The following is a 27,478-nucleotide window of genomic DNA, read 5'->3' as shown; positions in this document are numbered from 1 at the left end:
AATAGAAGAGCAAAAAAGACTCCGCTGTGTAGGTGATGCAGTTCACCCCGATATCAAGAGTTTAACACAGTCTCCTGCTTCCTCCGCTGAAATAAAGTCCTTCTGAACACCGTGATATGTAATGCGAAGCCGAGCTGGGTGAAGTATTCCATAGCTAGCGCCCTCAATACCACAAAGTTGACGCCGAACCTCGTTAAACGCGGCCCGGGCCCGGGCGGTCTCGGCTGTGTAGTCAGGGAAAACGGAGATGGTCAAATCCCTCACTTTAATCCGCTGGAGCTCTCTCGCACGGCGTAAAATATCAACACAGTCACTGTGATAGTGGAATCTGCACACAATAGCTCGTGGTCGTTCACCAGGCTTGGGCTTCGGCTGAAGGGTCCGGTGGGACCGGTCCAGAACCGGCTCCTTCTCCAGACCAAACGCCTCTTTTAACAAGGCCGCTACAGCAGCGGTTGTACAGGCGTCAGCGCCCTCTGGAACTCCCACTATCCTAACGTTATTACACCGTGACCTCGACTCCAAATCCTCACATTTATTCTCTAATTGAGTCACGGTGGCAGTGAGAGACTCGACAGTAGTCTTCATATGAACTATGTCATCGGTGCAGCCGCAGAGCGCGTGCCCCATTTCCTCAACAGTACCTTTCAGTGTTGATATGGTAGCCTCCGTAACGACTTTTTCACCAGCCAGCTGTGTTTTCACGGCCTGCAGGTCAAGCTGGATAGTAGACAGCGCACCCCCGAGAGTCTCCTGGAGCTCCTTTTTCAAGATATTTGCGATGTCCTTCTTCAGTAAAGCCAGTAGCTCGAGCCTGAGTGCAGCGAAGTCAGGGTCACCGCTCGGGGAAGTCAGGGTCACCGCTCGGGGAAGTCAGGGTCACCGCTCGGCGATGTGGATACAGGGGGAGAAGGGGACTCGCTCGCGGCGCGCACACTTGGCTTCAGTCGTGTCTGAATGCTACCACGGGTTTTCAGGTTCTTTCCAGACATTGTAACGTACCACAAAGTTAAAATTGCAAACAAGGAAACGGAGTAGAATAAGTCAAAATAAATTGTATGACCGAAAAGCACAAATTAATCCAACTTCACGTCCTACTCCATCAAACTCTGAATTCCGAATCCACGAGATCGTTTTTAAAGTGTGTCCCTTTAAAAAACAACATATCAGTGTTCATAAATTTTAGATGAGAACACTTTACTTCGCTCCGTACAGAAATCTGAAGCGGACCCCTGGACCACCTTGAAGCAGGTCTTTAGTGCTGTTAAAAGGGCGCGTTGTTTCAGTATGGCAGCTGGGAGGTCAGGGAACATCAGGAGTTTCTCTCCGTTGTAGGTGATGGACTTGAACTGAGCCGCTTTTCGGATGACGTCCTACAAGCCAATCGCAAAAGTAATGCATCTCGACAGTGAAGGCCCAGGGATACGAGGTGCTGTCTGAGAGTTTTCTCATGGATCTGAGAGCATGGTCAAGCAAAGGTTTCCAGAAGTTTCCAAAGAGAGTGCGTTCTTCAGCAGATGCGTAATAAAGTCTCTTCGCCCCCTTTAATATTCAGAATGCGCAGGTTTTGCCTTCTACTGAGACTTTGCAGATCCGGACATTTCTCTGAGCTCTAAGACGCCACTTGTTAGCTTTTCAACAGAGTATTGTAGCTGGGCGTTCATGTCAGGAGTAGAAGCTGTGCTACGTTCGAGCTCCGCCATTGTTTCAGCTTGGTCGTAAATCGTGCTTTTCATGGACGAGATAGTGACACCAGTCTCTTTTTAGAGAGCAGAATTAACTGGAGATCGAGAACTGATCTAGTCTCTTGTCGATAGCCTCAACTATCTCCGACTTTAACAGTTGAGAATTTGATTGTAGAGCAGCGATCCCCTCTAGCACTGCCTTGTTAGTCTCGGTGCTAACCTCAACGCTACAGTCATCTTGAAAGTCCCTCGGGGTTTCAGTCGTTCCTTCTGCTGTTTTTTTGGGTTTAATTGGCATCTTTAGTGGAAGGCCTAACAGGATAATTTTTAACTTACTGTTACTGAAACTTGGATGAATCGAATGAAGATTTTCACATTTAAACAATAATACAGGGAAGAGTTCATCATAGAAAAGCAACTTTTAATAATACACTGAATCAACACTTGCATCACCACATGAAGGTCTGTTTCATGCTACAGAAGAGGGAGCGGTGTTGCATCATCCTGCCGCACAACGCCGGCGTGGGAAATCAAGATTATCAAAGCGAACTGGGGTAAAAGTTCTACGTATTTATTTAGCTGTTCAGAAGTGTTGGCGATCAGTGAGCAGAATTTCAGTCGGTTCACTCCAGCTGAGCGGGATTATTAACCCAGACCAGCACAAATGCAGGAATTTATTAGAGATTACAAAATGAATGTTACCTTCACCAATTTTCCACAGCTAATACTTTACACCATGGGTTCTGTATTAATAATTAGTACTCATAGTTAATATATGAGGTAACTTCATGAAGCATTAGTTGGTAATATGAGAAGTACAGATAAGTCGCGATTACATAATCGTTACCATTATAACAGTTTATGTATTCATCAACTATCTGCTGACTAACGGTTCTTACAAAATCCGTCGTTTCCTTAGAATAACCGACATGAACTTTCTTCTTTATTAAGAAATAATCATGGACAAATCAAGTATTTAAGTTCAGCCTAAACGTATACTGATATACTAATAATAAATGAGTAAATATCTGATTAGCCCATGACCATTTCATTATGAAGTAAACGATGCTCCGGATGTTTGCTGCTGATGTTAAATGGTTATTATAACGGTGTTTATATAAAGATGTAAGATCTGTTTGGGAGACTCCATATCGAGTCTGACTGCACTAAAACACCTCTTTATATTTCAAACACCGCATCGGATCTTATTTATTACACCAGTAATTACCATCTCATCTTCATAATCTCTACTAAATTTCTGATTGCGTTGCATACAGTTAACGCCACGTGCTCTCTGACTCTTACTGCGGTTATAAGCTGAATTCTGGTTAAATCTCGCTAATAAAACACCCTGTAACTGGGCCAATGGCACACCTGTTAACTGTGTGTGTGTGTGTGTGTGTGTGTGTGCGTGTGCGCGTGATTCAGGAGGTTAGAGCGCACGCTGAATAAATGTCTGATTTAATCATCATAAATATTGTGGGTGTGTGTATCCAGGCAGAAAAGTGGTATCCTACAGGACCGAGCACTCACTACACGGCAAACAGAGGGCACATAGACTTTTTTCTAAAAAAAAAAAAAAGAAAAGTAACAAAAACAACAAGAAAAAGAAAATCAGCAGGTTTCAGTTTTGTATTTATGGGAAACTGTCGTCATCATCCTCAGCCATTTCTTTAGCAAACTCCAGATCCTGCTGCTCTCGCTCCCTGCGTTCCTGTAAAACACACACACACACAGATCTAACTTGCACATTATGAAATCAGCAGCTCTGACAGTAGTGCAGCTTCACATCACAGCTTTATGTATAATGAACACGCTTGCTCTAATACTGTATCGTTTCTATAGTAACAGCTCATACACAGGAAGTTATAACGAGTTCATTATGAATGGATTCCCTACCTCTGCAGACTCCAGGTCCTTGTTGTAGGCCTTAGGTGGGAATCTCATGGCCTGTGGGAAAGTAACACACCCTGAGTGAAGTAAAGAGAATCTGAGATCAGCTTCTGATCTACACTGTGTCACATGGTCACGCTCTTACCTTGACAGACATGTTGTGGATGTCCAGGCAGAAGGAGATTCGCTGGTGGAAGGCGAGCTGAGGCTCCCGGGTGCCGTAAATGTCCACCGTCTCCTTGGACTGGACGTAACCCTTCTCATGGTTTATACTCGCCTCGATCACACCGTCACGGATCGCCTGCGCAGACACGTACAAAACACTCAAATACAACAACGTGATCTGGTCATTATTCTCGTGTAGTTCGTGCTTGCACACACGTGCATGTGAGAGTCAGAGGGAGAGAGAGAGTGCAAGCGAGAGAGAGAAGAGAGAGAGAGAGAGAGAGAGAGAGAGAGAGAGAGAGCGCAAGCGAGAGAGAGAGAGAGAAGAGACAGAGAGAGAAGAGAGACAGAGAGAGGAGACAGAGAGATAGAGAGAGAGAGAAGAGAGAAGAGAGAGAAGAGAGACAGAGAGAGAGAAGAGAGAGAGAGAAGAGAGACAGAGAGAAGAGAGAGAGGAGACAGAGAGAGAGAGAGAGGAGAGAGAGAAGAGAGAGAGAGAAGAGAGACAGAGAGAGAAGAGAGACAGAGAGAGAAAGAGAGACAGAGAGAGAGAGAAGAGAAGAGAGAGAGAGAGAAGAGAGAGAGAGAGAGAAGAGAGAGAGAGAGAGAAGAGAGAGAGAGAGAGAAGAGAGACAGAGAGATAGAGAGACAGAGAGAGAAGAGAGAGAGACCTTTGCCACAATGAACTCTGCATCCTCAGGACTGTCCAGCTGCAGTTTCTGAGCGATATCAGCCAGAGAAATCCGCGAATACGACAAGTTGATCATCCTCACACCTACACACACACACACAATCACTTTATTTCATTGTTTTCGATTGTAGCTTATTCTTAATTACAGTTAATGTTGTAATTGTTTTATTTTTGGATCCTATAGATTTATATTATTATTTAATTTTATAATAAAACACACAATACATACATAAGATATGCATAACCATTTCAATTTAATTTTACATTTAAATTTAATTGTGTGTATAACATTTTAAATGACATTCAAGTAAATTATATTTTGTCAGGTCATATTTCAATAGTTTGTTTATATAAAACAGTTCATATTATATATATATATATATATATATATATATATATGAACATAACATGTATAGTAGATATATACACACATACGCATCATATTTCTCATGTCTAACTGATGATTTTTTTGTCTTCACTAAGCATCACTACATCTTCCTCCATTTTTAATATGAATTGATATTTTTGAGGAGAAATGAAACAGTCCAAATGAACAGATGTGTGACAGAGAGATGATGAAATATGACAGTGTAAAGTGAAGGTCTGTGTTCTCCCTCTCTCTCACCGGTTTTAATCACATTGTGTCTGAGGCGGATGATGAGTGTGTACGTCCCGTCGGCCTGAAACTTCTCGCCAAACTGATCCAGGACCTGATTAAAGTTCGCCAAGTTCCCAGTCCTCACCGCTGTAAACACACACACACACAGAATATTTTTGAAAAAAAATAATGTGTGTATCAACATTCTTTTTATATAATATACAGAATATGCTTCTGCGTCATTATGTGAACAGGAACTGGAAAACACACAGAGAGAGACAGAGAGACAAAGACAGACAGACAAAGACAGACAGACAGACAGATACCCTGAGTGAGGAGGAAGTAGGGCATGAGAGAGCGTTTGAGAGATGGCTGCCGGAACTGCAGTCTGTCTGGAATCTCTCCAAGCAACAACTCCACCACGATCAACAACTTATGGACCTGAGAGAGAGGGAGAGAGGGGGGGGGGGGGGGGGGGGGGGGGTCATCCCAAGAGGTGTAAAATCAATGAACACTAAGTCCAAAAGTTTGTGCACCCCTGACCATCACACTCGTGTGCTTCCTTGTTGAACGTCTCGTTTCAGATTGATTCCCCCTTTACTGTTATAATGAGCTCCACTCTTCTGGGAAGGCTTTCCACTAGATTTGGGGGCATGGCTGTGGGGATTAGTGATCATTCAGCTACAAGAGCGTTAGTGAGGTTGAGGTCAGGTGCTGATGATGATGTGAGGAGACTCCAGTTCATCCCAAAGGTCTTCTGTGGGGTTGAGGTCAGGGTTCTGTACAGGACACTCAAGATCTTCTACCTCCTTCCAACCTTCACACACCACGTCTTCATGGAGCTCGCTTTGTGCACTTTGCGTCGTGCTGGAACGGTGTTTGGGTTCCTCTTAGTTCTTAGGGAAACTGTAACGCTACAGTATACAGAGACGTTCTACACAACTGTGTGCTTCAGACTTTGTGGAAAAAGTTTGGGGAAGAAGCACATACGTGTGATGGTCAGGGGTGCACATACTTTTGGCCTTAGCGTGTATAGGTGAGTCTCTACTGCAGACCAGAGAGCTGATGATGATGATGATATTAAGTGACACTCACGGTCTGTTTGAAGCCGACGGCGGTGTGCTGTGGTGCTTTACGCAGTGCGTTAGTCAGAGTTCTCCTGGCTTCAGAGTACTCCAGCTGAATGGCTTTAATCCGCCCTGAAACACACACACACACGCACACAGGGACTTAACGCTGATCTGTCATTACAGCACACACAAAAACTCTTCACACAGGAAGTGATTAGCGGTTTATCAGAGGGACAGGAAGCGATTAGCGGTTCATGAGAGGGACAGGAAGCGATTAGCGGTTTATCCGAGGGACAGGAAGCGATTAGCGGTTTATCAGAGGGACAGGAAGCGATTAGCGGTTTATCAGACAGACAGGAAGCGATTAGCGGTTTATCAGAGAGACAGGAAGCGATTAGCGGTTTATCAGAGAGACAGGAAGCGATTAGCGGTTTATCAGACAGACAGGAAGCGATTAGCGGTTTATCAGACAGACAGGAAGCGATTAGCGGTTTATCAGACAGACAGGAAGCGATTAGCGGTTTATCAGACGGACAGGAAGCGATTAGCGGTTTATCAGAGGGACAGGAAGCGATTAGCGGTTTATCAGACGGACAGGAAGCGATTAGCGGTTTATCAGAGGGACAGGAAGCGATTAGCGGTTTATCAGAGAGACAGGAAGCGATTAGCGGTTTATCAGACAGACAGGAAGCGATTAGCGGTTTATCAGAGGGACAGGAAGCGATTAGCGGGTTTATCAGAGGGACAGGAAGCGATTAGCGGTTTATCAAAGAGACAGGAAGCGATTAGCGGTTTATCAGAGGGACAGGAAGCGATTAGCGGTTTATCAGAGGGACAGGAAGCGATTAGCGGTTTATCAGAGAGACAGGAAGCGATTAGCGGTTTATCAGAGGGACAGGAAGCGATTAGCGGTTTATCAGAGAGACAGGAAGCGATTAGCGGTTTATCAGAGGGACAGGAAGCGATTAGCGGTTTATCAGAGAGACAGGAAGCGATTAGCGGTTTATCAGAGGGACAGGAAGCGATTAGCGGTTTATCAGAGAGACAGGAAGCGATTAGTGGTTTATCAGAGGGACAGGAAGCGATTAGCGGTTTATCAGAGAGACAGGAAGCGATTAGCGGTTTATCAGAGAGACAGGAAGCGATTAGCGGTTTATCAGAGATACAGGAAGTGATTAGCGGTTTATCAGAGAGACAGGAAGCGATTAGCGGTTTATCAGAGAGACAGGAAGCGATTAGCGGTTTATCAGAGATACAGGAAGTGATTACCGGTGTAGTAGAGGTAGCGAGCCCACTCGTTGTTATTAGCGAGTTCGGGAAAGACGGATTTGGAGACCAGTTTCTCGGCCTGGTCGTACAGGTTGTAGTGCAGGTAGTTCCTCAGCAGCAGGTTCAGCAGCGTGGCCTGACCATCTGAGTCGTGACGTAACGTAGCCGTCCTTAAGCGCGTGTGCAGGAAGCTGGCGAAATATAATCATATTACACCCCAAATACACGCCTACTGAAATTTAAATATATTTCACATATTACAATGAAAAGAGAATCAAATATTTACGATTAAATAAACTAAGAATATTTTCAAAATAAATCAGATAAAACATTTTATATATATAATTAATAATTATACTAATATTATTATTACAAGTCATCACACTGATCAGCAATTTTAAATATTGTTTTATCACTGAGCTATACTTATAAAATAAAGAGTATTGTTTTATCTTCTGTACATGAAGGGTGAATGATGATGATGATGTGAGCTGTAAAGACTAGAGCCCGAACACTAGAGGGCGCTGTGGGGGGGATGGGGACGAGTCAGCAGTGGACCGACAGTAAACACAGCAGATACAAGCACTTCAGTTCCTCGAGGATTTCAGGATGACAGAAATTAACACAAAATCAAGGAACACCACAACATTCGGAGTCGTCAGATCTACCGCAGATTCAGGCAGAGACGTGACATGTGACGAGCATTCAGCCAAAGCCCTCTTCGATATACGAGTACAGCTAAAAGCTCTTGAGAGAGGAAAGTAGATGTACACTCGCGCTCGTTTTAAACCCTCGTGTGTGCAGTAATGTGAAAAATCTGTATGTGCAAGTAAAACCATTCCCACGCTCAGGACCTGCTTCTTTCCTCAACTACTGCTTCTGAGCACTCTTTCTTTTCGTCAGCAGTGGGTGGGGTCAACTGGCTTGACTGTAACCTCAAATATCATTTTTCCTGAAATCAGTAGTGATTGGCCGAGTGTCACTGAGACTAAGAGTCAGTGAAGTTACCTGTTCTGCATGAAAGACATGGCGTTATCCACGGACACTCTTCAGACAAGTCATTAATTTTTTTTTTATTTATTTGTTGATAGTTTCCAATGAATACCCTTGCAACTTACTACATTGAGTAATAATAGATGTAAATACGGGAAATATTTACCAGTCATTCATAGACGACTGTATAAAAGACTTGGAACTAAATCCTTCACTAAAATGAGTATTTCCTCCTCCGACGTTGGCGTCAGTGGCTTCGAGTCGCAACAGTAAAGTCACAAGGCATTGTTACTGAGCCAATGCTTTACTATCTGCGGCTCACAATTAAGCATGAAGAGTCTTACTGCATAAATGATTATTGATATGATGAAATCAGCTGGATGGATTGCTGTCTATTAACATCCCAAGAATCCAAAAGGACCGCTAGTAAACTGGTAGAACACTTCCTGTCTGTTAACAACTGGTAAATAATCCCGGTGTCAAGAACGCGCTCGGATGTTTTGCCGCCATAAGCATGCACCTGAACCCCCCTTGAGGGTCGGAGGTCCACCCACCAATCTCACAAAATGCTGTGGGAAACACTAGTGTGTGTTTGTGTTACCTGCGCACTGTGTCCAGCTGGTTGAGGAACTCGTACACTCGGCAGTGATAATAATAACACTTTGCTGCCACCAGGTCCAAAGCCCTGCGGTTCTGAGAGCTGATCTTCTGAAGCAGGTCATCTGACACCTTCTGAGCCTGAAACACAGAGAGGGAGAGAGAGGGAGGTTTAAAGAACTTAAACACAATGGATCATTGTGTGGATTTTCACACCAATTACTAATATAAAATGTCTGAAGGTGCAACACACACACACAGAGACACACCCTCCCCCTTGTACCTCAGGGTAGCGTTTGTTGTTGATGAGGTAGACGAGCAGCAGCAGTTGGAGATACGCCTCCACTTCAGGGATAAGAGGAGCAGCTGCTGCTTTACCGGTACGAGGCCTGAACTGAACATCTCCCTCTGTGTCCATCGGCTGCAGATAGAGACTCAAATTAAACACACACACTACAACGTTTAATCCTCCCCACAGCCGCACACAGTGTTCACCTAACAGCAGATGTGTGTTTATAATCACTGAACACTTGAAAATTCTTTCAGTTTTAATCCAGTGTTTGCAGTGTGTGTGTGTGAGAGAGAGAGAGACCTCCTCGAGGAAGCTGAGCAGGAACTCCTTGCCCGCAGCGTTGGAGGTGTAGAAGCCTGAGACAGCTTTGTGGAGGACGTTGGGGTTGAGACGGCGGCTGGTGGAGGGAAGAGCACGCAGGGCTCTGAGGACGAAGCGCGGCTCCTTCCCCGACACGGCCTTCTCGATCTGCTTCACGTGCTCCTTAATGTCTGCGACGAAGAGATACACGTCAATAACACACATTAAACACGTTCGAGTGAGTGTGCTTACACATATCAAACCCCCAGGTCCTTCAGACTTAACCCAAGACTCGAGTAAGCCCTAACGTCTAACCCCAAAATTTATTTTTAAAATGTTCTAAACAGCACGACTATTTATATTTCAAGTGACAGCTGGTGCAAGTGAGTAATATCTAAATTGTGTCCTGATTCTTTTCTATGCTGATTTATTTTTGTAAAAAATAAAGCTGTTAAACACAGCACTGATGAGATATATATATGTATATATGTGTGTGTGTGTGTGTGTGTGTGTGTGTGTGTGTGTAGGGTCACGTGACATGCTGATATTTCTGTCACATCGTCCAGCTCTTAGTGTTATACATGTTTATTTATGACGTGACGTCATCATGAAGGCGACTGCATCCCAAAAACAAAACTGACCCAAGACAAAATGCTTGTAGAAAAAATACAAATAAATAAAGACTATAACTGAAGTGCATATAATGTTTTGTCCGCTAGCATGAACAATTCAGCTAAACACTCATTCCTAGCCACTAGCTAGTTAGGCTAAGCTAACTCCAAGCTAAGCTAATGTGTTGTTTATGAAACTCGCTGTAATAGTTATTTTCTCTAATCTGCACTGAAGAATGATGGTAATGATTATGATAATGTTGTGTTTAATGGAGAATAACTGTGATTAAAACCTTCCAGGGTGATGGAGTCCTGCTCTTTAGCCGGCTTGGCCGCCGCAGAGCTCTCCTCCTCGGGCATCTCTACATCCTGAGCCTCGGGGCCCTGGCTCTCCTTCTGCTTCTCCGCTTTATTCTCCTTCGCCTTCTCGCGTTTCTTCGCCGTTTCTTTCATAATGAATCTGGAAACGTTCAATACCTCAAAACTTTTAAACAATCTAACAACAGCTCAAACACCAGGCCCGCGAGCGCCACTGCACATACAGAATGACTGGCAAGTATTTGAGGGGCGCAAAGGATCCTGGGAGTCAGACAGTCACGCGCAATCAGGAGTGAATCGAACAAGTCAGGTGAATCGATTCCCGAGGAGTCGATCATTTATACAGGGGAAACGATTGCGCTATTATTAGCAAAAGTTCATCACTGACTAGCTTACAGCACAGTCACTCGGAAAGCAGGTCAGACATTTTAATAGAAGTGAAGCAAACATTTTACAGAATTCAAATGATGGGCCTTACTGTGGTATTTTTATGGGTACCGGCACATTGTGGTATCAAAGGAAATGAAATAGCAGATAAGGCAGCAAAAGAAGCCATAAAAAACAACGACATTAATTTATCAGTCAGTAAAAGTAGGAATGAAATCAAGAGTATTATTAAGAAAAGGCTGAAGGAAACGTGGCGAAAACAATGGCATAAGGAGAAGAAAGGTAGATAGTTTTACATAATTCAGAAGAAAGTGGGAGAGATGAGAAGTGCAGGGGGGGATAGGAGAGAGGAGATAATAATATCAAAGATAGGATTTTAAATAACTCGAATCACACACACAAAAAAACAATCATTCCATGATACACATCACTAGTTGAAGGCTTTACAGCCGAAAGTCCCCGGATGTGAGGGTAGGTTCTGATTGGGCTACAATCCCGCGTTGCTCAAGCGTATATGTAGTTTCCTGTTCGTAAACTGACTACAACTCTTAGTATCGTTATTTTATTATTATTACTGTTTTTAAAATTAAACATTTATCTTTACACATGGACTAATAAAGAAAATAATCCGAATATGAAGTAATAATATGATGTAATAACGTGTAGAAACGCATTTATTTACCACCACAGATGGATAATCAGTGCACCTGTCACTGTGGCTAACACATTAGCATGGCGGCGCCTCAGAGACTCTAACAGCGGCAAGCAGGCTCGCGCGTTGCCAGGGCTACTCCAAAGCCCGCGTACTAGTGTACTAAATAGTATGGGAAGGTCATACGCCGTCTCGCGGCCATGATGATAAAGTACTCTTCTCACGTGCTGTGTAGTGCGCTAGTATGCGGGTGATATAAAGGGGTGCTGCTGTGTGACAGGGTGTGGACTGGAGCCGACAGGGAAAAGCGGCACAGCGCGCATTTTAATACTAAATTGATCACCGACAGCAGGTTAAAAAGGTTCGAGATCACCAACAAAGGTAGTAAATACTTTTATATTTCGCCTTATATTCATCATTGTTCTAGATCTTTCCTCAGTCGCGTCTTTAAAACGCTCCACAAGCTGATTTTTTTGTAGAGATGATGAGGTAACGGCGCATAAATATCACTTTAACAGCTTTATCTCTCTTTAATGCAGCCTTGAACTCAGATTTATTTTAATTTTAAAGCTGTTTAGATTTAAAAATAGAGTATTTTTACTTGGATATAAATATGTCAGAAATGTGTTATATTTAGCCCAGCTCAGTCACAAGGCTATATCTTTAAATATCGACGGCAAACATTCCTCCAAATACACACACATCTGCACACTTATTATATCTATAAAATGATATACGTTTTAAACATTTTGTTTCTTAAACAAATCTAAACCAAAGAGTCGCTTATAATAAACGCAATCAGTGCTGTGGGGTTGCCAGATTGAGGCACACTGCTTCAAAGATTAACTAAATATCTTTATTTATTATTAATCTTTATTAATAAAGCTTTCCATTTTGAAACCCAAATGTTCAAATTAGACAAAGTTAATCTCAATTAAATATAATAATTATAAATATTTTTATTTATAATTTTTATAAATGTTTTTATAATTTTATTTTATACCATGTTCAAGCCTGATGTAGTCTAGAGTATTCATAAGGCATTTAAACCCAATCTGGCAACCCAGATCTCCATTACACAGCAAAATCCACGAATTAAAAAAATATTTTTTTTGTCCAAAGTAAACTAATACTATAAACACTAAATTCAGTTTTAAAGTGAACTCTAGATTTTATCCGTTTTTCTTCTTCTTCTTTTTTTTTTTTTTTAAATCATAAACTGTTCATGGTGGTGTACAGGGTTGCCAGGTTGAATTGTTTAATGAGTTGAATCACAAACTAAACCTTGTCCTAATACTCTATAAATGTAATAAACATAATTAAAACTGTTCCATATGGAGCAATATGAGTATATTAGATATTTTATATATTCAGATGTTTGTAATTCACCATTTTATTTTGTTTTTTAAGTAGCTACTCTTAAGGGGGAAATCTCAAACATTTAAGAATATATTGTGGTATACTGTAGAAAATATCCAATCATAAAAAAAAAAAACTTATATGGTACATTTTTATATATTTAAAATGTATCTATTCCATATAGGATTGTATTGGATATTAAGGTTATTTATGGAGCACAAACACGCCCCCTTTTTTCCTCTGAAAAGTTTGGTATCATCCCTCCCCCTGAACCACGCCCATTGCATGCCCCGCCCACCAACGTGTGAAGGTGGTGTTTTGGCAGAACCCTAGCTGTGAGCAGATGATAAAGCTTCAGTTAGTATTCTGAACACTTTTAGTATTCTAAATGGTAAAAATAGAATTTTGGTTTATATTATATTATTATAGCTGATCTTTTACATGACGATGAGATTGTTGAGGGGGTTAAAGAAGATTTGGGGGTGTATTTTATTTACAGAGAAGATCTGAAGACCGACGCACTGATCACGTCTTTCATTTCTGACAGAATTAACACTTTAAAGTCTTTGCTTTGTTGTTCACTTCTAGATTAAAATGTTGGACATGACGAGCACCCAGTTCGACTCCTTCCTGTTCTGGAGGCAGCCCATCGCCGCCTTGGACCTGTCCGAACTCGAGGACCTAGGACTCGCCGAGCCAAAATCCAAGGATGGGTCTTTGTCTGGGAAAACGGGGAAAAGTTCTCCCAAGCTGGATGGAGATGATGACATGGAGCTGTCAGAGTTCTCCTCCTTCAACTACTGGAAGGAGCCCATCGCCAGCATCGACATGCTGGACTTCAGCCTGCTGCTGCTGTGAAACCATGCCCCCATACAACTACAGATCTGCCCATCATGCTAAAAAGCTCCTCCCCTGACACTTCATTGCCTCCTGATTATTACAGCAATTTAGTTTTTCTCTAAATCGTGTGTTTTCTGTCCTGACGCAGCACTGACATTGGTCAGAGTCTCGAGTGTTAAAGAAAGTAAACGTAGATTTTTGATGGAGATGAAAGTGTAAAAAAGTGTAAATTTCAGCCTGAGCATCATCTTGTACCGCAGGTCGTATTCACAGCCATCATGTTTGCATCACCTGTAAAACATATTATTCTACATCTCAGTGTTTCAGTCCCATGTGATGATGATTTATAATACCTTTTTATTAAACGTGATGGAGTGGAATGTAATAAAGGACAGTGTTTTCTCTCTGAGTGGTGTCCCTGTGTTTCATCATCACTTTAAACATCAAACGATTTATATTTCAGTCATGTCTTTAGATCCTGTCGCTAATAATTTTTATAGTTATACAACAACTGTGACTCAGAGTCTTATCTGTAACAGCACATGCACAAATGATGAAAAATTTGACATGAAAATGAACAAAATGTCAGAAACATACTGAAAACAAACTGGTCATTGTAGAAAATGTAAAAAAAAAAAAAAAAAGTCCTTTTATTTTTGGAGCTAATGGATTTAGAAATGGTCATCACAGACCGTTTTACAGCATATTTATTTTTATATTTGATAAAATTATAGAGAGCTTGATCTAGTGTAATGTTAAACTTTTTTTAATATCAAAAATATGAAGCATATTAAATAAGCATTTATGAGAGTCTTAAACAAGCGTGGGTAAACTATGGATTTATGCATTTAAATGATTAAAACAGCTTGTGTAAATAAGGATTAATAAATCTAAACATGAAATAAGCACGTCTAGCTTGCACTGTATTTACGGTGCAGTTTCTCTCCAGACCAGCAAGTGGCGATGAAACACAGTTTCCACTTTAATACAAACACACTTTCATTTTTTTTCTTTGTGATCATTTTAAATGTAGCTATTCCAGAGCAGTCACCGAATTTATATAACAACATTAACAAAAACGTAACAATATCACAAACTAATAAAACTGTGAAGGCAAATCGCTTTAAAATTTAACTTCCGTCATTTGAAACTCTAACGCTGAAGGCTAAAAGGAGAAGAAGAAGTGGCTGTAGCCAATCAGCGCATCGATCGGCAGAGTCCTGAATGTTTCCTCGTTTCCTATATAAGCGCACTATAGTGACTCTGTATTAAGGGCACATGTGTGCCCTACCTAGTGCACTCTGTATATAAACGCGGGGGATTTGGGATACAGCGTGAGAAAGTGTTTGTGTGGGAAGTGACTAGCTAAAAGTGGAGAAAAGTTGAGTTAAAGTGTGAAAGCGGGCGCGTGAAAGTGAAAAGGTGTGTGAATTTAAATTCTATATGAACAACCTTTTGATTTCAGGAATATTGGGGTTTTATTATCTGCATGTTTTTGTGCTAACGGTTTTTTAGGCAACATTAGCTGATTAGCTTGCTAGCTGAGCCATGCTAACAGCGCGCACTGTCTTGACCACTTCTCCGCTCGCGCTGCACTTTAAACCTCCAAATATTCACATGATAACTTTTATAAATATTATTATTTTAGGATTATATCATTCATAAGGGCTTGGGATTGTCTTCCAGCTGTGTGAGGTTAGGTTTTTATGCGTTTATAAGTTTAATAACATGAACTTTACGCACAGGTTGTTATCGAACGGTGTGAATAATGTGAGGTTTGTGTGAAATGTATTAGTTTATCTTCACAAATAAAAATAAAGGCGAGGAAAGTCCGTGTTGTTTACTGAGTTTAGACAGAAGTGTGGAGTTCACAGGGACGAGCTGACCGGCTGTAGCAGCTGTGCTGATGTTCAAGTGTTCTGCAGCTCGCTGTGGTGGATTTTAATTGATATTTTTATTAAATATTAATGAGTTTAATTTCAGCTTTTATCTGCAGAGATTTTACTTGATTTAGTGACTTTGTCTGATCAGTTGGACTGCTCTTCCTACACGTTGTTGTTGTTGTTGTTATTATTATTATTATTATTATTATTATTATTATTATTATTATTATTAATATTGTTACACACAAACAGTAGTTACGTTATAAAATAACTGTTATAAATAATACTAAATCAGTTCATTATTAATAAACAAATTTTAAACAAGCTATTCATAAATGTTTTAAATTCAGTTTATATTTAAAAAATATTTCAGCCATTTAAAAAAAGATTTGAATGAAAAGTTAAACACCACATCAGTTTGTAATGATTAAATAAATGTAATAAAAAGATGTGTGTTTGTATATACAAACGTGTCACTTTTATTTTAAACACACTGATGTAGAAATATCTGGAACACTAGAGGATTAATCTGTGTGTGTGTGTGTGTGGGTGGGTGTGTTTTATATTTATATAAATTTAGTATTTCTTTATATTTATGATATTAAAGTGTGAAAGCAGAGTGTAAGCTCCTCTGTGATGATGTGTGAAAAGTTAACGTTCCAGCTTCACCTCTGACTGCTACACAGCGCTGACACTGGAGACTCCTTCCACACACGCTACATAAACATCTCCTTACTTACAGGAAACTTTATGCTGTGAATGAGCTGTTGCTATAGAAACAATAAGGTATTAGGATGAGTGTATTAATGTGTATATAAAGCTGTGATGTGCAGCTGTGCTACTTTCAGAGCTGCTGTTAGAGAGAACTAATCAACACCTCCTGACCAATCACTGTCCAGATCTCAACAGCAGTGTTTTAATATTCTGATCCTAAAAGATCTCTCACTCTCTCCCTCTCTTTTATTTTTACTAAAACAATGCACAGTATAGAAATATGGAATGAGTTATTTATATTATTATATTATATTATATTATATTATATTATATTATATTATATTATATTAATGTTTCTGGTCCAGATGTCCCTGGTGGATTTGGGGAAGAGGCTTTTAGAGGCTGCGCGTAACGGTGAGGATGAAGAAGTGAGGAAGCTGATGGCCAACGGCGCCCCCTTCACCACAGACTGGGTAAATAACACACACACACACACACACACACACAGAGAGAGACAAAGAGCCCAGTGCTGGTCTGTTCCCTGCTGAACATTAGTGTTCTGGGTTGTAGAGTGGGCGTGGTGTAGTTCAGTCTGAAACACTAGAGGTTATAAATCTCCCTGATGTTTGGGTTAAAGTGAATCATGCACACAGTCACTAAGGAGCACCACCACCACCACCGAGGAGGGACACTACCACAAAGGAGGAATATTACCAAGGAGCACCATCCCCACTGAGGAGGAATATTACTACCACTGAGGCACACCACCACCACCACCACCACCACCACCACCACCACTGAGGAGGAACAGTACCACTGAGGAGTACCACAAACTCCCACAGCTTTCCAGCTTTCCCACAGCTGTAAATAAGATATTAATTAAGGTTTTAAGGTGATTAACGTCTGGGTGTGAAGGTCTGTTCCGAACAGGATCAGTAAAAATGAGAGTTCTCAATCAGACTCCAGTCAAAAACGAACCTAGTACCGTGTGTGGGTGTGTGTGAGAACACTGTACAGTCACTGCCAAAATGATTTGTGTTTGATGTCTTGTTTTTAATTGTGATATTAGACTTTCTCAAAATCCTGTAATGTCACCCCGTGTTGAGTTTAGCCGTCCCGGTCTCACAGTGTGGGTGGAGCTGTGGATGATGATTATTTTGTTCATCAGTTTGTTTGTTTGTAACCCGTACAGTTGGGGGCATCTCCGTTGCACTTGGCGGCGCAGTATGGTCATCGCTCCACGGCCGAGGTGCTGCTGAGAGCCGGCATCTGTAAGGACGCCCGCACCAAAGTGGACAGGACCCCGCTGCACATGGCCGCCACCGAGGGCCACGAGCTCATCGTCGACTTACTGATCAGGGTGAGACGCCTCTTCACTTCACCTCTACTCACATCTCCCTCTGCCGTGAGTGCGTCCCCATCCACCATATTACTCTAGACGTAGTGAGGATAAACACTGCACAGGTAGCAGGAACCCTACAGGTAGCGTGAACCTTACAGCACTGTATTGGTTACACCAGGTGAGTACAGTCATAATGGGGCTTAATCTGTTTGGGACGTGCCCCTGGGGTGGGCGTGGTTTGCCCCAGAAGTTTTAAGGCAGTATATTTCCCGTGAGTATGTGTATGTGGGTGTGATGTACGTGTATGTGGGTGTGATGTACGTGTATGTGGGTGTGATGTAGGTGTGATATATGTTGTCAGAACGGCGCGGACGTGAACGCTAAAGACATGTTGAAGATGACGGCGCTGCACTGGGCCACTCAGCACGGACACCACAACGTTGCTCAGATACTCCTCAAACACGGAGCCGACATCCACGCGCTCAGCAAGTTCGACAAGTCGCCCTTCGACATCGCCCTCGACATCCAACATGCAGAACTCGCCAATCTCCTGCAGGTGTGATGTCATATCCTCTCTCTCTCTCTCCCCCTCTCTCTCCCCCTCTCTCTCCCCCTCTCTCTCTCTCTCTCTCTCTCTCTCTCTCTCTCTCTCTCTCATGCTCGCACTCGCACACTGTCTAATTCTCTTACAGGATCAAATGTATCCATCTATATTTATATATATATGTGTGTGTGTGTGTGTGTGTGTGTGTGTGTGTGTGTGTGTGTGTGTGTGTAGGAGGGGATGCAGAAGCAGATGAACAGGAATGCAGAATCGTCCATCGCGCCACAGTTCATCATTCAGGGAGGAGTAATCAACATCGCCGATCTCGTTAAACCCAACTCAGGTACGAGAACTGAGTAACTCTACACTAATGACACAGCAGAGTGTATTAATGTCTGTTTGGTTTTATATTTATTTTTATTCAGTTTAATTGAACCTCCTCTCTCTCTGTGTGTGTGTGTGTGTGTGTGTGTGTGTGTGTGTGTGTGTGTGTTTGTGTGTGTATCTGCAGGTAACGGTGAGGACGCCGTTGCCGTCAGTGCTCTGGACCAACAGGTGATGAGTGACTCTGGACAGAGGGTGGTTACCATAGTAACAGACCAGCAGGGTCACCTACAGACGAGACTCACACAGCCGCTGTACGTCACGATGCAGAACGGACGGCAAGGTAAAGGAGGAAAGAAGAGTGTTTATTATTTTTCTGTCAGCACATGTGTGTGGTGAGTTATAGTTCTGAGGGTTCGAGAGTGTTTACATCTTTTATAATATTTACATATTCAGAAAAGGTTAAAACGTCCATATCATCAGGATAAAATACAACCCTCTTTCATATTCATTATGCACTCATTTATATTATTTAAACATCATTGGCTTGTACAGTGTGTTGTGTGTCTCAGTTACTTTTCTCTCTCTCTCTCTCTGTGTGTGTGTGTGTGTGTGTGTGTGTGTGTGTGTGTGTGTGTGTGTTTCAGTGTTGGCCCTTCCCTCCAGTCAGTTCACACACGAGTCCGTGGATGAAGAAGCTGAACCTCCAGTACGACGAAGGAAAATCGAAGTCGTCTCTGCTAATCACATCGACACTAGAGACACGGTGAGACGCTCCGTCACACACTAACGTCTCCTAATGCGCACGCGTCTCGTTTACGTCTCCTAATGCGCACGCGTCTCGTTTACGTCCCCTAATGCGCACGCGTCTCGTTTACGTCCCCTAATGCGCACGCGTCTCGTTTACGTCCCCTAATGCGCACGCGTCTCGTTTACGTCCCCTAATGCGCACGCGTCTCGTTTACGTCCCCTAATGCGCACGCGTCTCGTTTACGTCCCCTAATGCGCACGCGTCTCGTTTACGTCCCCTAATGCGCACGCGTCTCGTTTACGTCCCCTAATGCGCACGCGTCTCGTTTACGTCCCCTAATGCGCACGCGTCTCGTTTACGTCCCCTAATGCGCACGCGTCTCGTTTACGTCCCCTAATGCGCACGCGTCTCGTTTACGTCCCCTAATGCGCACGCGTCTCGTTTACGTCCCCTAATGCGCACGCGTCTCGTTTACGTCCCCTAATGCGCACGCGTCTCGTTTACGTCTCCTAATGCGCACGCGTCTCGTTTACGTCCCCTAATGCGCACGCGTCTCGTTTACGTCTCCTAATGCGCACGCGTCTCGTTTACGTCTCCTAATGCGCACGCGTCTCGTTTACGTCTCCTAATGCGCACGCGTCTCGTTTACGTCTCCTAATGCGCACGTGTCTGTTTGAAATAATATATATGGGTGAGTTTAAATCGCCACTAGGGGGCACACAAGACAGTTTGCTTCTACATTTCATTCTTCATCTTGTATATTGTGTAACATAACCCCAGGGATGAGTGCGACTAGTGGACATGGTGTGTAAGCGTGTTTTTAATGTGGGCGTGGCCTACAGGAGCAGCTGCAGCGGCGTCTGGCCGAGGCCAACATGGCAGCCCAGTTGTACCGACAGCAGCTGCTGCAGAAGGAGCAGGAGGCGGAGGAGTACCGCATGCAGCTGGAGGCCATCACGGAGCGCGTGATCACGCAGGATGGCGAGTGCGTGGAGGAGAAGCAGGAGGAGGCCGAGGAGGAGCAGGAGGAGGTGGTGCTCCTGGCTGATGGAGACGTGATGCTCAACACAGAGGAGATCGACTCCACTTCTGACGTCTCCTAACGCCTTGCCTCATGGACTCGCACGTTTACGTCCCTGTGTGTGTGTGTGTGTGTGTGTGTGTGTGTGTGTGTGTGTGTGCTTGTGTGTTCTTTTTCAGCTCTGGATCAAGATCAAAAACTTCTACAAGTTTATAAAAGAAAGACAGAAACTACTAATTTCCTTCATATTTTTAATAACTTGTCTTCTGCTTTAGTAAGATGATCCGTATTTACCATCTGCCTGAGAAAATGCTGTTTGTTTTGTTGTTTGTTTGGGTTTTTGTTTTGTTTTTTTGAAGACCAAATTTAAAGTCTACTCTTTATAATACACCAGTTGTGAGCAATTTCTAAATCGGGGTCTTGGGTTATTTGTGTTTTTATTGCGGTGAGCGTGCTGATTCAGGGCTGATCCTGTTCTCCAATTTCACTGTGATGTCACTTCCCTGTACGACTTTTACATTTAACTCTAATTAATGAATCATCAGTCAGAGTGACACAAACTGGACAGGACTGAACCTTACAGGAAGAATAGTTGATGTTCGCTACTGGATTTTACTCAGCAATAATAAATGCATGCTGGACAGCTGTTAAGCATCTGCAGCGGCTCAGTATGAAGGAAGTGGAGGGGGTGTGGTCTAAAGCTTAAGGAAGGTGGCAAGGGCTGTTTCTCAATTCTAAGAATGAGCTTGTGTTCTCGTGAAGTTTTAGTCTTACTAAAAGTTCTTTAAGCCGTTGTAATGCAGTAAACTCTGTTTGCAACTCTGACCTCACGTCAACTAAAAACTAAGCTAATGAGTTTACTGTTATCTCAGGATGGAAGCTACACCGATCAGCCATAACATTAAATCCGCCTGCCTAATCTCGTGTAGCTCCTCCTCTCCTCGTGCCTCCAAAACAGCTCTGACTCGTCGAGGCGTGGACTCCACCAGACCTCTGACGGTGCGCTGTGGGATCTGACACCGAGACGTCAGCAGCAGATCCTGTAAGTCCTGTAAGTTGTGAGGCGGGGTCTCTGTGGATCGGACTCGTTTGTCCAGAACGTCCCACGGACGCCGGATCGGACCGAGATCTGGGGAATCCGGAGACCGAGTCAACACCTCGAACTCTGTCGTGTTCCTCAAACCGTTCCTGAACAGTTTCTGCAGTGTGTGAGGGAGCGTTATCCTGCTGAGAGAGGACACTGATATTAGAGAACACCGTCACCATGAAGGGGTGAACTCGGTCTGGAGCAGTGTTTAGGTAGGTGCTACGCGTCAAAGTAACATCCACGTGAACGCAGGACTCGGGGTTTCCTAGCAGAACATCGCCCAGAGCATCACACTACCTTGGAGTGCTTTTGGTAGGTACTAACCCCTGCACACAGGGAACGCCCCACAACACCTGCGGTTCTGGAGACGCTCTGATCCAGACGTCTAGACGTGACAATCTGACCCGTTTTGAAGTCTCTCAGATCCTTACACTCGCCCATTTCTCCTGCTTCCAGCACGTCACAACTGACTGTTCACCTGCTGCCTAATAAATATATACCCCCCTTCAACAGGTGTCTCTGTAACGAGATCATCAACGTTACTCACGTCACCTGTCTGTGGTTTTAATGTTATGGCTGAGCGGTGTATATCTCAGTCTAAACTACAAATCATTCTTTATAGACGTTTATTTAGATTTATTTAGATTGTTATTAAGATGTTAAAACTCCATGTACAGGTCAGGCTTCTGTCTTCCGCTGCTGTTTTACTGCAATGACTTCTGGGACTTAAAGCAAGTTCGATACACTCGGGTCTGCAGCTGATGCAGCCTGGATATGAATCAGGGTCATTTCGTGCGACCCAGTTCTTTCATGCTTCAGTACTGGACGAGTTCACAAGGACGCAAGATCACATAAGAACACACACTGAGACATGACCAAGGGTTTCTGTCAGTCTTAATAAAGGAGGTGTGGCCTCTGTGTGTCAGTCAGGGATTGTATTTATACTACACACACACACACAGATTAGTACGTACTCTCTCATCGGCTGTGCAGTAGCTACACGATTTCAGATGCAACCCGTGTGTTTTAATCAAACCCTCAGACGTTTCCTCAGAAGCAGAAATACAGACTTATATTTTCCGTAAATCCTCTACACCTCCATTAACAATAACACACACACACACACACACACACACACACCACCTGGTCTTTCTATATAAAAATGTTTATTCATAGTTAATCCTATTAAAGAACAGTGAAACTAGAAGAGGGGGAATCATCAGTATACACAGAGTTTTCTCAGAACAGTTCTGTCCTTCAGTAAACTGCTGGATTGAGAAATAAAAAAACAAGCTTTGGTTCTAGTAAACCTATGGGTTAGGGGGGCAGGGGTGCTCTGAGAGGGGCCCGGGGTGGTGCAGGGGGGCGCGGGGGCATTGGCGGTCTCTGGAAACCAAACGGAGGAGGACGAGGGGGACCTGTGCCGTAACCTGGGGGTGGCATCGGGGGAGGCGGGCCTCTCATCCCAGGGGGCATCGGATGACCTGCGGGAGGAAAAGAACAGTCACTGAGAACCCATCCCATACTGAATGGCTTCTGTTCCCTGTAGAACCGAACACTTTAAAATCAGATCTAAAATCTGTCCTCGCAAAAAACATCCACAATCTTACAATCCTTTAATCCTCACAGCAGAGAACCCATGCTTCTTCACAATGAAACAACTAACTGATCTGTGCACGTACCCATGGGTGGGCCAAACGGTCCCCGGGGAGGCATGCCCATCTGTGGGGGTGGGGGCATGCCGGGGGGAGGCGGGGCCCGGTGCTGGGTGGATCCTGGAGGAGGAGGCACCATTCCAGGAGGTCCAGAGTGAGGCATGGGCATCGGCGGCATTCCTGAGGGAAAGACGGAGGAGGGAACAGTCATGCTGAGAGAACATTTACATGCCACCGGACTGCAGAACTGAGACCATGAGAACCTGCACGTTTAAAGCAATGACGTTCCACCTGAATTCTAGAGCATCTGAAATTCTGAGCAGGATTTGCATGATTGCTCTGTAACAGCTTAACAAAGAGTCCTCAGAACCTGCCAGTCTGGAACCATGGACTTGCCTTGAGATTCCAGGCATCTGGATCATTGGTCAAAGCATTCTAGAACTCTAGAACCTGCACATTTGAAGTGTGAACCCTGCGAGAGCTCGAGAACACTGAGTGCCTGCATTTTATTACATCTGTCATGGGATTCTAGAGCTAGAACTCGGAACACTTTCGAGTGTGGAGCACTGCCCTACCGGGGGTTCTAGAGCACAGACTCTCGACATCTGGTACATTTGTTATATGATTCTAGAACGAGAAACACTGAGCACCTGCAAGTATGGAAGGGTGACTCGCCACAGGATCCTGGTACACTTAAAACTGAGAACACGGTCATCCGAGAACACAAACTCTAGACAATCCAAAGATTTATCACGGAATTCTAGAGCTAGCACTAGGACAAGTACCCGGTCATGTGGCGCGCAGAGTGCCTGTAATTCGGGATTGGTGATCCTGATTTCCTATAACACTAATCTCTCAGATCCTAGAACACCACGACCGTAGACGTCTAAAATTCTAGAGCTGGAGTTCGGGGATGTAGAACACTCAGAGCCTAGAACACGACTACCAGGGATCGCAGAACTAGAACACTGTGCATGTTGATGTTCTGAACACAGCTGAAGGTGCTCGGTTCTCACCTGGTGGGTGCATGCCTGCTGGAGGGAACGGTGGAGGTCCATGTGGAGGTACTCCAGAGGCCCCCTGAGAAGCAGGAGTGCCCGGGGCAGGGGGCATGGGCATCCCGGGGGGCATTCCAGGGGGTAAAGAACCAGGTGGGGGTACTGGTGGGAAGGCACCAGGAGGAGGCATGCCTGTGATAAAGACAGGTTCAGTACAACGTTAACACGGTTCTCGCATCGGTTCTTCATCTGTCACGTACACACAGAGATAAAATGGATTAGAGGAACAGAACTGAGCGTGCTCACTGACCGGGTATGGGCATGGCCGCTCCCAGCGCGGTCATGACGGGGGTCGGGGCAGAAGGAGGGGGCGGAGCGTCGGCGAACAGCTGATGCGGCCGGTCGGCCTGCGAGAGAGGGTTCTGCGCGGCGAGGAGTCTCTCGGCGGCCGATCCGTGCCTCTCCCCCTTGGAGTCCTTCTTGAAGGCGTAGGACACGGTGATGGGCCGGTTACACAGGTACTGACCGTTCATCGCCTCGATGGCTGCGTCCGACGCGTCGAAGCTGGCGAAGTTGATGAAGGCGTAACCCTTGGAGTTCCCCGTGTCGGGGTCTCTCATGATCTTGGGGGTCTGCAGGATGACGCCGAACGCGCTGAACGTGTCGTACAGGAGCTTCTCGTCGATCTCGGGGTCCAGGTTCCCGATGAAGATGTTCGCTCCCACGTCCAGGTTCTTGTTGTGAGCCGAGGCTTTGTTCACGCGGATGGGTTTACCGTACAGCTTTATCATGTTCATGATCTTTATAGCGTAATCAGCATCTTCTTCACTGAGGAACTCCACAAAACCGTAACCTATATACACACACACACACACACACACACACACAGGGAGTCACCCACTAAATATCAACACACTCATATTACTCAAGAGGGAGAGAGACAGACAGACAGAGAGAGAGAGAGAGACAGACAGACAGACAGAGAGAGAGAGAGAGACAGACAGAGAGAGAGAGACAGAGAGAGACAGACAGAGACAGAGACACAGACAGAGACAAAGAGACAGACAGAGACAAAGAGACAGACAGAGAGAGAGAGAGAGACTTGCAGATAAAGTCAAATTTTTCCAATGAATGAATTCTGTGCGTGTGTGTGAGAGAATGTGTGTGTGTGAGAGAATGTGTGTGTGTGAGAGAATGTGTGTGTGAGAGAGAATGTGTGTGTGAGAGAGAATGTGTGTGTGTGAGAGAATGTGTGTGTGAGAGAGAATGTGTCTCACCCTGATGTTGTCCCGTCACTCTGTCTTTGGGCATGTGTGTGTTCACCACCGGTCCAGCCTGAAGGAAGAGTTCCCATAACAACGGCTCGGACACTTTCTCATCCAGACCACCTACGTACACCGTCGCATCTGAACACACACACACACACACACACACAGTTAATAATATACTACACACACACACACAGAAACACAGAGTCCCACACAGCTCCCTGCTGCGCACGCAGCCGAGACACAGTAGGTGTTTAACTGCAGGAATGAGACACGGACAGGACGGACAGCTTTCTTCTTTTAAACCTTCACAACCACAACAGACCAAGACTGGAGCTCCTACACCCCCCCCCCCTCTCTCTCTCTCTCTCTCTCTCTCTCTGTCTGTCTGTCTGTCTGTCTAGCTTCTGTGAATATCCTCATTAGACTGAGAAAACAATCTCAGGTAAGACTGTGTCACCTGGAAGATCTGACCGTCTCCTTCCTTCAGAGGAGGAAAGCACCTGGCCATAAACCCTGCACATGTTATTAAGTCAGAAGCGTTCGGTCCGGCGGTAAAGCGGTACTGTGGATCAGAACACTGGGCTTGTGGAGGACAGAAGGGGGAATACATTAGGAGGAAGCTGCAACAGCAAACGAAATAACACACGAAGAGCTTTCAGAGACATGTTTAACTGGATATAACACACACAGAGAGATAAAGTCTCAGGAATTTAAAAATAATAGTACTAATAATTCTAATCTCATTAAATAAACAGAGCCATGTGTGGATTAAATGATACCTTACCTACATACACAAAGAAAAGTGATGTCAGGAATGTTACAGCCAAATAAACACATCCACAAATGCACACTGAAGCTTAAACATGATGAATACAGTCACTTCTTTATCAAATGTAAAGATGGAGTACAGGAGGGGAGTTCAGAACTGCGCTTATCTCAATGAGAGTGCTAATTCAGCTAGCTAGCTAATGTTTTCTCTCGAAATTCAGCACACTATCGCTCACTGTGGATGAAGCTGCAAGTTTAATAAAAGTGCTTTTACAATAAGGCGAGTTATCACTTTATAAAATAGTGTAAAGTCCATATCAGTGCAGACTTTTATATAAAGTTACCTTGATTTCTTTCTGATATCGGTCCCGCCGCCATGACGAAACCCCTGCGTGCGCTGGCGGAAGTCGTGTTCTTCTTCGCGCGCGGTGTGGAAGCGCGTGGTCACAGTTTCAGCTCAGTGCCGCCACCTAGTGACACGGCTGCATGATCACACTCACTCACTCGGCGTGAATTACTGCTGCTAATCTGTAGAACTCGCTTTAGCTAACGGGCCGCGTTACACTCGGTCCAGTGTAGTGACTGAACCGGACCGGAAAAGAAATCAGTTTAGTGACCAGTACCTCAACAACAACTCCTGTAACATGTGTTCGTTTATCTGTGTTTATCTGAAAGCTATAATCTGAACACAGAGCGCTAAGAACAGAGATCACCTACACAACACATGAACACACTCATTACCAACTTTTACCCCAAGTTATGAGTTTACCATTCAGTTATTTACAAAAGTATTCACCCCCCAACCTTTCCATATTCTGCAGTGTTACACCCTACAACTGAAACGGACTTCATTGGGATTTTGTGTCATATTGTTAGCCTGTACATCATTAACACGCTTTCAATTCAGTTACACTCCATAAGAAAGGCTGTGTTTAACACCCCTGGTCTGTCAGATGGGAAAGTGGGCGTTTCTTTGAGTCTGTATATGAGATGGAAATGTGTGTGTGTCTTTGAATCTATATATGGTATAGTAATGTGGGCGTGTTTTTGAATCTATATATAACAGTAATGTGGGTGTGTCTTTGAGTCTATATATGATATAGTAATGTGGGCGTGTCTTTGAGTCTATATATGATATAGTAATGTGGGTGTGTCTTTGAGTCTATGACATAGTAATGTGGGTGTGTCTTTGAATCTATATATGACATAGTAATGTGGGTGTGTCTTTGAATCTATATATGACATAGTAATGTGGGTGTGTCTTTGAATCTATATATGACATAGTAATGTGGGTGTGTCTTTGAATCTATATATGACATAGTAATGTGGGTGTGTCTTTGAGTCTATATATGACATAGTAATGTGGGTGTGTCTTTGAATCTATATATGACATAGTAATG

The 27,478-nt window shown here is 43.9% G+C and overlaps 4 protein-coding genes across 6 annotated transcripts; 2 read left to right on the top strand and 2 right to left on the bottom strand.

Moving 5' to 3' along the window:
* Positions 1-2,089: 2,089 nt before the first annotated feature.
* On the bottom strand, positions 2,090-10,744 carry psmd3 (proteasome 26S subunit, non-ATPase 3). Its single transcript, XM_017454891.3, has 12 exons — positions 10,458-10,744; positions 9,554-9,744; positions 9,245-9,382; positions 8,966-9,102; positions 7,372-7,562; positions 6,128-6,231; positions 5,359-5,473; positions 5,060-5,179; positions 4,415-4,518; positions 3,724-3,879; positions 3,585-3,635; positions 2,090-3,399 (listed from the first exon to the last, which is right to left on the bottom strand). Exons 1-12 carry the CDS (start codon positions 10,615-10,617, stop codon positions 3,322-3,324), a joined length of 1,545 nt encoding a protein of 514 aa, XP_017310380.1. The 5' UTR covers positions 10,618-10,744; the 3' UTR covers positions 2,090-3,321.
* A 76-nt stretch (positions 10,745-10,820) lies between these two features.
* mllt11 (MLLT11 transcription factor 7 cofactor) lies at positions 10,821-14,129 on the top strand. Of its 2 annotated transcripts, none has more exons than XM_017454892.3 (2): positions 10,821-10,900; positions 13,469-14,129. In XM_017454892.3, exon 2 carries the CDS (start codon positions 13,475-13,477, stop codon positions 13,736-13,738), a length of 264 nt encoding a protein of 87 aa, XP_017310381.2. In that variant the 5' UTR covers positions 10,821-10,900; positions 13,469-13,474; the 3' UTR covers positions 13,739-14,129. The 2 variants fall into 2 exon arrangements, with proteins under 2 accessions (XP_017310381.2, XP_017310382.2); XM_017454893.3 differs by lacking the exon at positions 10,821-10,900 and adding an exon at positions 11,612-11,902.
* Positions 14,130-14,988: 859 nt separating this feature from the next.
* Positions 14,989-20,711, top strand: gabpb2a (GA binding protein transcription factor subunit beta 2a). The gene is made up of 8 exons (XM_017454990.3): positions 14,989-15,142; positions 16,683-16,790; positions 17,510-17,677; positions 18,021-18,215; positions 18,438-18,546; positions 18,715-18,870; positions 19,175-19,293; positions 20,121-20,711. Exons 2-8 carry the CDS (start codon positions 16,683-16,685, stop codon positions 20,379-20,381), a joined length of 1,116 nt encoding a protein of 371 aa, XP_017310479.1. The 5' UTR covers positions 14,989-15,142; the 3' UTR covers positions 20,382-20,711.
* Positions 20,712-22,533: 1,822 nt separating this feature from the next.
* On the bottom strand, positions 22,534-26,582 carry sf3b4 (splicing factor 3b, subunit 4). Of its 2 annotated transcripts, none has more exons than XM_017454989.3 (6): positions 26,423-26,582; positions 25,317-25,445; positions 24,350-24,892; positions 24,058-24,231; positions 23,069-23,221; positions 22,534-22,870 (listed from the first exon to the last, which is right to left on the bottom strand). In XM_017454989.3, the coding sequence occupies exons 1-6, from the start codon at positions 26,454-26,456 to the stop codon at positions 22,704-22,706; spliced, it is 1,200 nt and encodes a 399-aa protein (XP_017310478.1). In that variant the 5' UTR covers positions 26,457-26,582; the 3' UTR covers positions 22,534-22,703. The 2 variants fall into 2 exon arrangements, with proteins under 2 accessions (XP_017310478.1, XP_047006441.1); XM_047150485.2 differs by lacking the exon at positions 26,423-26,582 and adding an exon at positions 25,768-25,908.
* Between the last annotated feature and the right edge of the window lie 896 nt (positions 26,583-27,478).

This window comes from Ictalurus punctatus, chromosome 24, assembly GCF_001660625.3.
Source record: "Ictalurus punctatus breed USDA103 chromosome 24, Coco_2.0, whole genome shotgun sequence".
Taxonomy (NCBI): domain Eukaryota; kingdom Metazoa; phylum Chordata; class Actinopteri; order Siluriformes; family Ictaluridae; genus Ictalurus; species Ictalurus punctatus.
This window is presented reverse-complemented; position numbering and strand designations above follow the sequence as displayed.